The sequence below is a fragment of the Ranitomeya variabilis genome, chromosome 3 (genome assembly GCF_051348905.1).
Source record: "Ranitomeya variabilis isolate aRanVar5 chromosome 3, aRanVar5.hap1, whole genome shotgun sequence".
Taxonomy (NCBI): Eukaryota; Metazoa; Chordata; class Amphibia; order Anura; family Dendrobatidae; genus Ranitomeya; species Ranitomeya variabilis.
In genome coordinates this window covers 165,648,878-165,661,478 of record NC_135234.1, presented here as the reverse complement: position 1 = coordinate 165,661,478, position 12,601 = coordinate 165,648,878, and the positions used below count along the sequence as shown (strand labels likewise).

The 12,601-nt window shown below is 42.8% G+C and overlaps 1 protein-coding gene across 3 annotated transcripts in view; it reads right to left on the bottom strand.

The window, feature by feature from the left end:
* KDM6A (lysine demethylase 6A) overlaps positions 1-12,601 on the bottom strand; it is a 223,882-nt gene that overhangs the window by 90,640 nt on the left and 120,641 nt on the right. For all 3 annotated transcript variants that reach the window (XM_077294825.1, XM_077294827.1, XM_077294826.1), the window contains exon 4: positions 12,353-12,402. In XM_077294825.1, coding sequence (XP_077150940.1) covers positions 12,353-12,402 — 50 coding nt within the window. The remainder of the gene's footprint in view (positions 1-12,352; positions 12,403-12,601) is intronic.

The window sequence follows — 12,601 nt, the reverse complement described above, 5'->3', positions numbered from 1 at the left end:
GCAGGGGTGATTTATGCACAAAAATAGTTCATCAGCTCATAGAAATTAACTTTGAAATACTCCAGGATTATTTTTATAACAACATTCAAAAAATAAAAATAAAAACTTGACTTCATAGTTCATTTCTTGCTGACAATCCTACTTCCTTATGTGTTCAATAACTGGCAGGACACCTATTTCGCTCTAGGATCATACTCCCATTGAAAGGATGGAGGAGACATTGCTGGTAGAAGAGCTAAAGATGCACATGGAAAATTGTTGCCCAAGTCATAGGTACTCACTGCTTTGGCAAAATATTACTGCAGTGACAGTTTTTGTGAAAAGGTGAAACAATGTTGACAAAAAGTGGAGATCTTACAATGGAAACAATAGAGATGGCAAAGGTTAAAAAAAATTAATTACAAGGCATTGACTGAGATCTATGTATCTGTATACTATTTTAAAAAAGTTATGCGGACCTGTTGTCTGACAAGTAAGATTTGTATATGTACCGTACTTTTGGTAATTTACAGTTTCGTTGCTGATGCTATATCCTATCCTAGATTACGTTATCCTATCCAATGTTCAAAACAATCAATAAAAAAATTATTTTTATAAAAAAAAATTAAAGCAGTGACCTGATTCCTGCCATTCAAATCACCTATGCCACTTTTCATTTCGGAAGCCATTAAATTATGCGTACAGCACCAAAACCCTGGATCCTAACACTTAAAAGGGTTTGTGCAAAAAAGGGGATGCAAGTAAAACATGTAAACCTGGATGGTTGGATGGGGGGAAAAAAAGGGGAGAGGGTCTGGCTATATACATCTCTTCAAAAACAGACACTGGGACCAATTTATCAATTCTGACTAATTCTTGCATTACAATTTTCCATTTCTGTTTTTTAAAAATTTGGAATCTTAGACTAGATAGTATTAAAAAATGGTTCATATGCAGTTGATAATTTTTTTTTTTTTTTAATACTGTTGTCTGTTTAATCCACTTTTTAGGTGGTTTACTCTGCTTCAGAAATGTGCGCCACCATGGTCGAATTGTAGATCGCCTCCAGTTTCCAATATGCCACGCGCACTTTAGCTAACTCATGCCCCCTTGTCAGACAGGGCACAGAAAGTATCTAACATACGGTGCAGGTCATGAAAACCATTTTTGGGCCCACATTACAGCATGCTAGAATTCTGCTTCATTCGGCCTACCAAATCTCCCCACTGTATGACGTTTGCCTGCGATCAGACTTGCTATTGTGTGACTATTGTAAAATTGCTATTTAGCTGTAAACGGACACATCACACAACTTTGCTGGCAAAACTGGGGGCGTTTTTGTGGCCAAATGTTCAATCAGCTTTTTTTTTTTTTTGCAACAATTGTATCACAACCCAAACGTATTTGAAAAATCTTTAGATGTGATATTGCCATATGGCCCTGGCTTAGGCTGCTTTCACACACCAGTTTTCGCCTTTTTTTTTTTCTTTTTTTATAGGAGTTGCCAGTATTGTTCCTAAATAGTTTTATTTTCCCCAGACTACCTTTAAGGCTGCTTTTACACCAGTTTTTGGCCATCAGTCACAATCTATCGAATTTTGAAAAAAACGGTTCCGGCAAAAGTTGCCACCGGATCCGTTTTTCTCTCATAAACTTGTATTCGCGACGGATGGCCTCATGTTTCATCCATTTTTCGCCGGACCCGTCGAAAATTGTTTTTCCGGCGGCCAGAGAAAACGACATAGTAAAGTTTTTTGTGCCTGTCGAAGAAACGGACAGCGACGGATCGGTCGCAGTCCGTCATTTGCAAGAATGGAACCCTATGGCGCCAGTTCCGTCAAATGACGGATTCCGGCTACGGATTCAGGTTTTTTTTTTTGTTTTTTTTTTAACTGATCATGCTCCGATTTTTTTAGGATCCAATTAGCTGCATCAGCTAGTCAGATCCGTTGAAAAATTGGATCCGTCGCATCAATTTTTCACAATCTGCGATGGATCAGTTTTCTTCAACATTAGACGGATTGTGACTGATTGCAAAAAACTGATGTGTAAAAGCAGCTTTAAAGGTAGTCTGGGAAAAAAAAACTATTTAGGAACAATACTGGCAATTCCTATAAAAAAAAAAGAAAAAAAAAAAAAAAGTAAAAAGTGAACCCTCCAGTTTATCCATAGAGTGCCATCTGCTAGCAAGGTGAGAGCAGAAGGGTGCGCGCGAGTAATTGGTACGCAATTCATACTGTAAATAAGAGATGACTGCCTTTTCAGTAGAAACGCTCGTGTGACATTCACTGTTCTGCCATTTTACAGACTGAGAAATCTGATTTTCTAGTATTGTGTTTTCAAGTGCAAGTACTCCAGTTAACAATGGTAAATCAGACTGAATTCATCTCTAATCAGTAAATTCCTGGGATATTAGGTACATTTACAAACACTGCACTGCTGAATTCATTAAAGCATATAATTAAAATGATTACTGTAACCCATTAAAGACCAGCAATGCAGACCAACGCGTTCCCCATAAAGAACATTTTAGAGCCCAGGACTCTGTAGACTTAATTGACTACTACTAAAAGACGTATAAAAAAAAAAAAAAAACAGCTTTTAAAAAAGGTCACAAATCATGGCTGCGAAGTTCAGAATTTAATTTTTATTAGAGAAGTTATCTTCATGACAACTGTTAAGTCTCTTAGACAAGGCGTTTAATCCTCATTCTAAAAATAAATCAGTCTTTCAGGAGAGAATTTAAGCGATTTCCATCCCATAAATATACCATTTGTTAGTTGTCCTGAAATTCTGGCGTCACTGTCCCCGCCTTCTGTCGAATTGAGCAGGAAGAGGAAGTCCAAGATCAGCTGCAGCCTGGACTACCTCTTCATGTTCGATTTGTTCGAAGGCGGGGGGACAGCGATATCAGCGGTAATTGGGCATCTGCATCCCAAAAACAGCACTGGAGCCCCGATACCGCGAGTGCAGACACTGCAGGAACGGCACTGCAGGAGAGTATAGGACATATTTTATTGGGCCAAACATTTTGATCAAGAATGGGTTGTCCCAATAGTGGACAGCCCTTTAAGCTCCAGTTTGACTACTGCAAAATACAATTCTTCACCACTTTATGCTGCTCATATACATGCTCAAACACATGCAAATTCAAGTAGTTTACTACATTGCAAATCAGGTTGCACTCGGGCAGACCTATCGATCATACAGTCTAATGCACCCTACGAGCTTTGTAAAAATAGAACGGTGAAAGTGACTAGACCATTTCCTAGCCACGTACTATTACTGCGGAGGTCGGATCCCCTGCTTTGATGCAGGGCTCCGGCGCTGAGCATACCTCAAAGCCGGGGCATGTCAGTTGTTCTGAACAGCTGACATGTGCCCGCAATAGAGGCGGGTGAAATCGCGATTCACCCGTCGCTATTAACTAGTTAAATACCTCGGTCAAATGCTGACAGCAGCATTTAACCGCCTCTTCCGGCCATCGGGCCAGAAATGAGCGCATCGCCGACCCCCGTCACATGATCGGGGGTCAGCGATGCGTCTGCATAGTAACCAGAGGTCCTTGAGACCTCTATGGTTGCTGATGCTGGATTGCTATGGGCGCCACCATGTGGTCGGCGCTCTCAGCAATGCAGGAATTCAGCTACATAGGAGCTCCCATGTAGCTGAGCCGATCGAGATGTGCCAGCTTCTAGACTCCCATGAAGGCTATTGAAGCAAGGTAAAAGTAAAAAATAAAATGTAAAAAAAATAAAAAAAATATATTAAAGTTTAAATCACCCCCCTTTCGCCCCATTCAAAATAAAAAAAAAAATAAAAATCAAACCTACACAAATTTGGTATCGCTAGGTTCAGAATTGCCCGATCTATCAATAAAAAAAAGGATTAACCTGATCGCTGAACAGCGTAGCGAGAAAAAAATTCGAAACGTCAGAAATACGTTTTTTGTGGTCACTGCGACACTGCATTAAAATGTAATAAGGGGCGATCAAAAGAACGTATCTGCGCCAAAATGGTATCATTAAAAACGACAGCTCGGCAAGCAAAAAATAAGCCCTCACCTACCCCAGATCACGAAAAATGGAGACGCTACAGTTATCGGAAAATGGCGCAATTTTTTTATTTATTTTTTTTTTAGCAAAGTTTGGAATTTTTTTTTTTACCACTTAGATAAAACGTAACCTAGACATGTTTGGTGTCTATGAACTCGTAATGACCTGGAGAATCATAATGGCAGGTCAGTTTTAGTATTTAGTGAACCTAGCAAAAAAGCCAAACAAAAAACAAGTGTGGGATTGCACTTTTTTTTGCAATTTCACCGCACTTGGAATTTTTTTCCCGTTTTCTAGTACACAACATGGTAAAACCAATGGTGTCGTTCAAAAGTGCAACTTGTCCCACAAAAAGCAAGCCCTCACATGGCCATATAGACGGAAAAATAAAAAAGTTATGGCTTTGGGAAGGAGGGGAGTGAAAAACAAGAACGCAAAAAACGGAAAAGGGCAAGGTCGTGAAGGGGGTTAATGACCAATCCAATTTTTACAATTCTGACCGCTGTCACTTTATGAGGTTATCGCTCTGGCACGCGTCAACGGATTCTGCTGATTCTGACACTCTTTTCATGACATATTGTACTTCATTTTAGTTTCAAAATTTCTTCGATAAGACTTCAATTTATGAGAAAAACAGAAATAAGGCGAAAATTTGGAAAATTTTGCAATTTTCAAACTTTGAATTTTTATGCCCTTAATTCAGAGAGATGTCACACAAAATAGCTAATAGATAACATTTCCCAAATGTCTACTTTACATCAGCAAAATTTTAGAAAAAAATTTTTTTGTTAGGAAGTTATAAGGGTTAAAAGTTGACCAGCGATTTCTCATTTTTGCAACAAAATTTACAAAACCATTTTTTTAGGGACCACCTCACATTTGAAGTCAGTTTGAGGGGTGTACATGATAGAAAATACTCAAAAAAGTGACACCATTCTAAAAACTACACCCCTCTAAGTGCTCAAAACCACATTCAATAAGTTTATTAACCCTTTACGTGCTTCACATGAACTGATGCAATGTGGAAGGAAAAAATGAACATTTAACTTTTTTCACAAACATTTTATATCAGAACCAGTTATTTTATTTTCACAAATGTAGAAAGAGAAATTGGACCCCAAAAGTTGTTGTGCAATTTGTCCTAAGTACGCTGATACCCCATATGTGGGGGTAAACCAGTGTTTGGGCACACAGCAGAGCTCGGAAGGGAAGGAGCGCTGTTTGACTTTTACAATGCAAAATTGTCTGGAATTGAGATCGGACGACATGTCACATTTGGAGAGCCCCTGATGTGCCTAAACAGGAGAAACCCCCCACAAGTGACCCCATTTTGGAAACTAGACCACCCAAGGAACTTATCTAGATGTGTGCTGAGCATTTTGAAACCCCAAGTGCTTCACAGATGTTTATAAGTTTATAATGTGGAGCCATGAAAACAAAAAAATCATTTTTTTTCCCACAAAAATTATCTTTTAGCCCGCAATATTGTATTTTCCCAAGGGTATCCGGAGAAATTGGACCCCAAAAGTTGTTGGGCGGGGGGGAGTGGGAACCACAGTTTAGAGGCATGGCAGAGCTCGGAAGAGAAGGAGTACCATTTTGGAATGCAGACTTTGTTGGAATGGTCTGTGGACGTCATGTTGAGGTCGCAGAGCCCCGGATGTGCCTTACCAGTGGACACCCCCCCAATTCAAACTCCAACCCTAACCCCAATACACCCTTAACCCCAACACACCCCTAACCACAAACCTAACCCTGACATACCCCTAACCCCAACCCTAACTTTAGCCCCAACCCTAACTTTAGCCCCAACCCTAACTTTAGCCCTAACAATAACTCTAGCCCCAACCCTATCTTTAGCTCTCAAACCTAACCCTGACTTTAGCCCAACTCACTTTTGCCCAACTCTAACCCTAATGGAAAAAGAGAAATAAATATTTTTTTTAAATTTCATTATTGTTCCCGAACTAAGGGGGTTGTAAAGGGGGGGTTTATTTACTATTTTTTTTATTTTGATCACTGTGATCGGGTCTATGAACCAATAGGAAAAATCTCCTATTGCTACCAGGTGCCGGTCGGGAGATCTCGCCGGGCACACTGCGCATGCGCCTGCCGTTTTCTTACCGAACGAAGGTGCTGATGGCTGTGGGGGGGGGGGGGGGGGGGGACAGGAGGACCCAGGAACACCGGGAGGTACTCGAGGGGGGAGGGGAGGAGATGGGGGACCCCATTTCTCTCTATCCTCTGATGTGTGATCACATCAGAGGAGAGAGAAATTAAATGGCAAATCGTATTTTTTTTTTTGCAGTCGCCGTTATACGGTTAATAACGGCGATCGCAACCCCTGTCTGTAAGATGCGCCTATTCTGGCACTTAGCCTCTCTTCCCACTCCCCTGTAGCAGTGGGATATGGGGTAATGAAGGGTTAATGTCACATTGCTATTGTAAGGTGACATTAAGCCAGGTTAATAATGGAGAGGCATCAATTATGACACCTATCCATTGTTAATCCAATAGTACGAAATGGTTAATAAAACACACACATTATTAAAAAGTATTTTAATGAAATAAAGACACATGGTGTTTTAATATTTTATTATACTCTTAATCCACCTGAAGACCCTTGTCACCTGAAATAAAGTTAAAAAAAACAACCAACAATATTCCATACCTTCCGTCGTTAGTCTTGTCCCACGCTGTAAATCCATCTGAAGGGGTTAAATCATTTTACACCCAGGAGCTCTGCTAATGCAGCTGTGCTCCTGACTGTAAAACTTGGTGAATGAATGGAATGCAGGGGAACGTACTGTAGTTACCTCGAGTCGCGGTGATGCGCCCTCTGCTGGATTTACTCATATGAACTCGAGCCTAGGAAAATATTCTGAAAAGTTCGCTGATTGTTCGCGGCCGGCCACGTAGTATATAACAGCCCACATAGTGTATAGCACAGCCCACGGAGTATATAGCACAGCCCACAGAGTATATAGCACAGCCCACAGAGTATATAGCACAGCCCACGGAGTATATAGCACAGCCCACGGAGTATATAGCACAGCCCACGGAGTATATAGCACAGCCCACGGAGTATATAGCACAGCCCACGGAGTATATAGCACAGCCCACGGAGTATATAGCACAGCCCACAGAGTATATAGCACAGCCCACAGAGTATATAGCACAGCCCACGGAGTATATAGCACAGCCCACGGAGTATATAGCACAGCCCACGGAGTATATAGCACAGCCCACGGAGTATATAGCACAGCCCACGGAGTATATAGCACAGCCCACGGAGTATATAGCACAGCCCACGGAGTATATAGCACAGCCCACGGAGTATATAGCACAGCCCACGGAGTATATAGCACAGCCCACGGAGTATATAGCACAGCCCACGGAGTATATAGCACAGCCCACGGAGTATATAGCACAGCCCACGGAGTATATAGCACAGCCCACGGAGTATATAGCACAGCCCACGGAGTATATAGCACAGCCCACGGAGTATATAGCACAGCCCACGGAGTATATAGCACAGCCCACGGAGTATATAGCACAGCCCACGGAGTATATAGCACAGCCCACGGAGTATATAGCACAGCCCACGGAGTATATAGCACAGCCCACGGAGTATATAGCACAGCCCACGGAGTATATAGCACAGCCCACGGAGTATATAGCACAGCCCACGGAGTATATAGCACAGCCCACGGAGTATATAGCACAGCCCACGGAGTATATAGCACAGCCCACGGAGTATATAGCACAGCCCACGGAGTATATAGCACAGCCCACGGAGTATATAGCACAGCCCACGGAGTATATAGCACAGCCCACGGAGTATATAGCACAGCCCACGGAGTATATAGCACAGCCCACGGAGTATATAGCACAGCCCACGGAGTATATAGCACAGCCCACGGAGTATATAGCACAGCCCACGGAGTATATAGCACAGCCCACGGAGTATATAGCACAGCCCACGGAGTATATAGCACAGCCCACGGAGTATATAGCACAGCCCACGGAGTATATAGCACAGCCCACGGAGTATATAGCACAGCCCACGGAGTATATAGCACAGCCCACGGAGTATATAGCACAGCCCACGGAGTATATAGCACAGCCCACGGAGTATATAGCACAGCCCACGGAGTATATAGCACAGCCCACGGAGTATATAGCACAGCCCACGGAGTATATAGCACAGCCCACATAGCATACAACACAGCCACGTTGTATATAACAGCCCACACACGCAGTATATAGCACAGGCCACGCAGTATATAGCACAGGCCACGCAGTGCATCGCACAGGCCACGCAGTGCATCGCACAGGCCACGCAGTACATCGCACAGCCCACGCAGTACATTGCACAGCCCACGTAGTACATTGCACAGCCCACGTAGTATATCGCACAGCCCACGTAGTATATCGCACAGCCCACGCAGAATATCGCACAGCCCACGCAGAATATCGCACAGCCCACGCATGAATAACGCACAGCCCACGCAGTATATTGCACAGCCCACGCAGTATATTGCACAGCCCACGCAGTATATTGCACAGCCCACGCAGTATATTGCACAGCCCACGCAGTACATTGCACAGCCCACGTAGTACATTGCACAGCCCACGTAGTATATCGCACAGCCCACGTAGTATATCGCACAGCCCACGCAGAATATCGCACAGCCCACGCAGAATATCGCACAGCCCACGCATGAATAACGCACAGCCCACGCAGTATATTGCACAGCCCACGCAGTATATTGCACAGCCCACGCAGTATATTGCACAGCCCACGCAGTATATTGCACAGCCCACGCAGTATATTGCACAGCCAACGTAGTATGTTGCACAGCCATGTAGTATATTGCACAGCCCATGTAGTATATTGCAATGTGGGCATCATATCCCTGTTAAAAAAAAAAAAAAAAAAAAAAGAATTAAAATAAAAAATAGTTATATACTCACCTTCCGTTGGCCCCCGGATCCAGGCGAAGCGGTTACCGACGCTCCTCGCGCACTCCGGTCTCAAGAGTGCATTGCGGTCTCGCGAGATGATGACGTAACGATCTCGCGAGACCGCTACGTCATCATCTCGCGAGATCACAATGCATGGAGCGGTCACCGGAGCGTCGCGAGGAGCGGGAAAGGCATGTTTTGGATGCGGGAGCCGACAGACGGTGAGTATATAACGATTTTTTTTTTTATTATTATTTTTAACATTAGATCTGTTTACTATTGATGCTGCAGAGGCAGCATCAATAGTATAAAGTTGGTCACACGGGGTTAATAGCAGCGTTAACGGAGTGCGTTACACCGCGGCATAACGCGGTCCGTTAGCGTTGCCATTAACCCTGTGTGGGATTATGGAGCGGGCACTGACTGCGGGGAGGAAGGAGCGGCCATTTTGCCGCTGTGCCCGTCGCTGATTGGTCGTGGCTGTTTTGCCGCGACCAATCAGCGACTTGGATTTCCATGACAGACAAGAGGCCGCGACCAATGAATATCCGTGACAGACAGACAGAAGGACAGAAAGACTGAAGTGACCCTTAAGACAATTATATAGTAGATTTGCCTGGTTTAGGATCAGGACAAGTCATTAAACTTTTTTTTATTTGAAAAACAGATCCTACACTCTTGGATCACAGGCTGAACAGATCTGAACTCGAGATTTTCAAATTGACACTGTTCATATAGTTACTTTTTTCAAGTATGATCCCTTTGACATCCCAACATGAATTTTGGTACAGATGTGGCTAGGAGCATAGGAGGCGCATGTGAATTTTTTGAAAATTTTATATAATGTAACTTTTTGGAAATGCCTTTCAAAATGTGTTTTGGTCCGCATGGGTAAAATATTAAGAGATACTCTTGTGATGTATCAGGTGGAAGCCTGTACAGTTGAGTGGAATGGTGTTTTTTTCCTGTTTATCTTGGTGCTGGCCTGAGCTTCTGAAGAAAAACGTTAAGACACGCAACACAGAAAATCATTTTTTTCAAAACTTTGAAAATTAATTTAAATAAACGAAAGCATATAGAATTTTTTTTTCGTCACATTTTGCATTCTCTAACACACTATTACCAGAGAACAAAATGTAAAAACAGAAGACAAAACAAAGGAAAATTGCATTGGTTCAGTTGAAATGGAATGGTTGCAGTTTACAGGGAGCCATTCAGCGTGCGATCTTTGCGGCTTGATGCACAGCAAAATGTATGAATTTTGTCACCCTGGGTCTCAAGCTATAAAACGGCCTGACAGAGCTTTACCTATCAAGAATGAAAAGAATGAGGAAGGTGGATGGATGCAACAATGTTGCTGTTCAGGATGGGAGGGCAAGTCTGTTGAAAATGAGGAGATGGTGTAGGAGGACAAAAATTCCAAGCTGTTGAGGCTTTGCTACCTGTCCTAATTACTTACACAGGTCTGCGACTAAAAAGTTGTTTGATTATTTTCATATAATTTCCATGTATTTTGGAGTTTTGATTAAAAAAAATATATTGAAAAAAATCCTAAACGTCAGGACTTGCCACAACCCTACAGGTTCTTCTGCAAACTCTGGTGTGACTCATCGGCAGGCAGCTTATTTTCTTTCCCCATTAACATCAATAGGAACTGCGTGATTGGCTGTTGGCAGTCAGCTGGTAAGTGACATAATGAAAGGTCCTTATGCTTTCAAGAAACGTATTGGAATTTCACTCATCAACCGTGTTTCCCCAAATTATCGTTATGGCTTTGCGGAAGTGTATTAATTCGCCTGACCATTTCTGTTGAATCAACAGCGGAATATTGCAGACTTTTTTTTACACAAATTATACTTTGCATACCTCAGACTTAAAACTTGGAGATCAAGATAAAGTTTGGGCACCTCACAGTGCACAAACGGTGTGTTGAGTAGAGATGAGTGAATGTGATCGGGTCAGGGTTTATTCGGCAAGCTATAGCGCTTACATAATAAGCTGCAGAGGGAACCCGGATACCTGGATTGCTCCGGCTGATCAGCACCGCAGCTGTATGTGTCACGGCTCTGTGACAGTCAATACACAAGCATGGAGAGCCCAACAGTCAGTGAGTATTCCAGCAGCTGCAAGCAACACATGAAGCCCCTGCCATGCGCTGCATACAAGCATAAAGCAGCTGCTGGTGTCGGAACAAGATGCTGTGAGGGAGCGCCGGGATGTGTAAGATTTTCTTTTTTTTAATGATTTTTGATGGGGCCATACATACCAGGATGGGGGTGGGGGCCAGTCATACCAAGACGCTATTAAAAAGAAATGAATATTCATTGCCCTTCATGGGCGTGGAATGCACTGAATATCCATTTCTCTTTAGTAGCAGCCACAGGAGTTACATTCATGTTCTTCCCCTGAAGAAGCCACAACTGTGGTGGCGATACGCGTGGGGTGCTCACCCGCTTCTGCTCTCATGGCTCTATACCGTTTTTCTTCATGCTCCGATTGTGGGCTTTGGCCTTCTTTTCCCTGCCTCCGCTGAAAACAGGTTTCGTATATTAGTACATTGCATGTAGAGTCATTCAGCCCGAGTTTACTAGGTGATATGGCTATTAGACTTGTTCCATACTAGTGAACTCATATAGATGTGGGCATATTGGGTTAAGTCCCATTCTAGGTATTCAGGACTCGTCATGTCTATCTTTTTTACCTGATTTCTATATGGCGCTGTGAATAGTTAGGCCTTTTTACCTTTTCACATGTGTTTATAACTTGTATAATAATATTATATAACAGGCCTGCTGCTACACATAGTTTTGCTGCTATCAAGTGTTTTCTATACACATGCTTTGGAGGCCATATTGACCAATTGTGAGTTCGAGTTGGCAGTTGCGGTAGGTCATGTTCTGTATTATTAGGAATGAATATTGAATGTTTCAAATTTGTTTTTAAATGTTTTTATTGTCACTGTGTCCTGTGTGTTTTGATGATTTTTTTTATTGAAATAAATATTCAAGTTTAATGAGCCTGGGTGTTTCTCAATTATAAGGGCATGCTGTTTCTTCTTTGCCTGTTTCTTATAGGCACAGGAGTTAGCCACAGCCGCCAGCTCCTGCCTCATGTGACCCACTGCTCGCCGATGCCACTCCCCCACAACCCCACCACAGCCAGTGCCGGTACATCCGAACTATAAGACGCACCCCCCATTTTTCTCCACATCTTTAGAGGAAAAAAGTTTGTCTTATAGTTCGAAAAATATGGTATATTTATAACACTGGTCTTCTGGAACGGACATAATTTGATGCATATTCTGATGCCTGCAAACATTTGGAAGCAATGCTTGATAAAGTCCCACTCACCTTCCAGTAGTCTGATTGTAAACTGTAGTACCTCTGGTATGCAGATAATGCTAGAAAGACAAAACAAGAGTGACAGGCATGACTAACAAGAAAATATACCATGTGCAAAACAACTTCACCTTGCTAACAGAAAAGGCCTGCGACACCTTTCGGCATAGAATATGAATGAATGAATGAATGAATGAATGAATGAATGTGTGAGTGTGTGTGTGTGTGTGTGTGTGTGTGTGTGTGTGTGTGTGTGTGTGT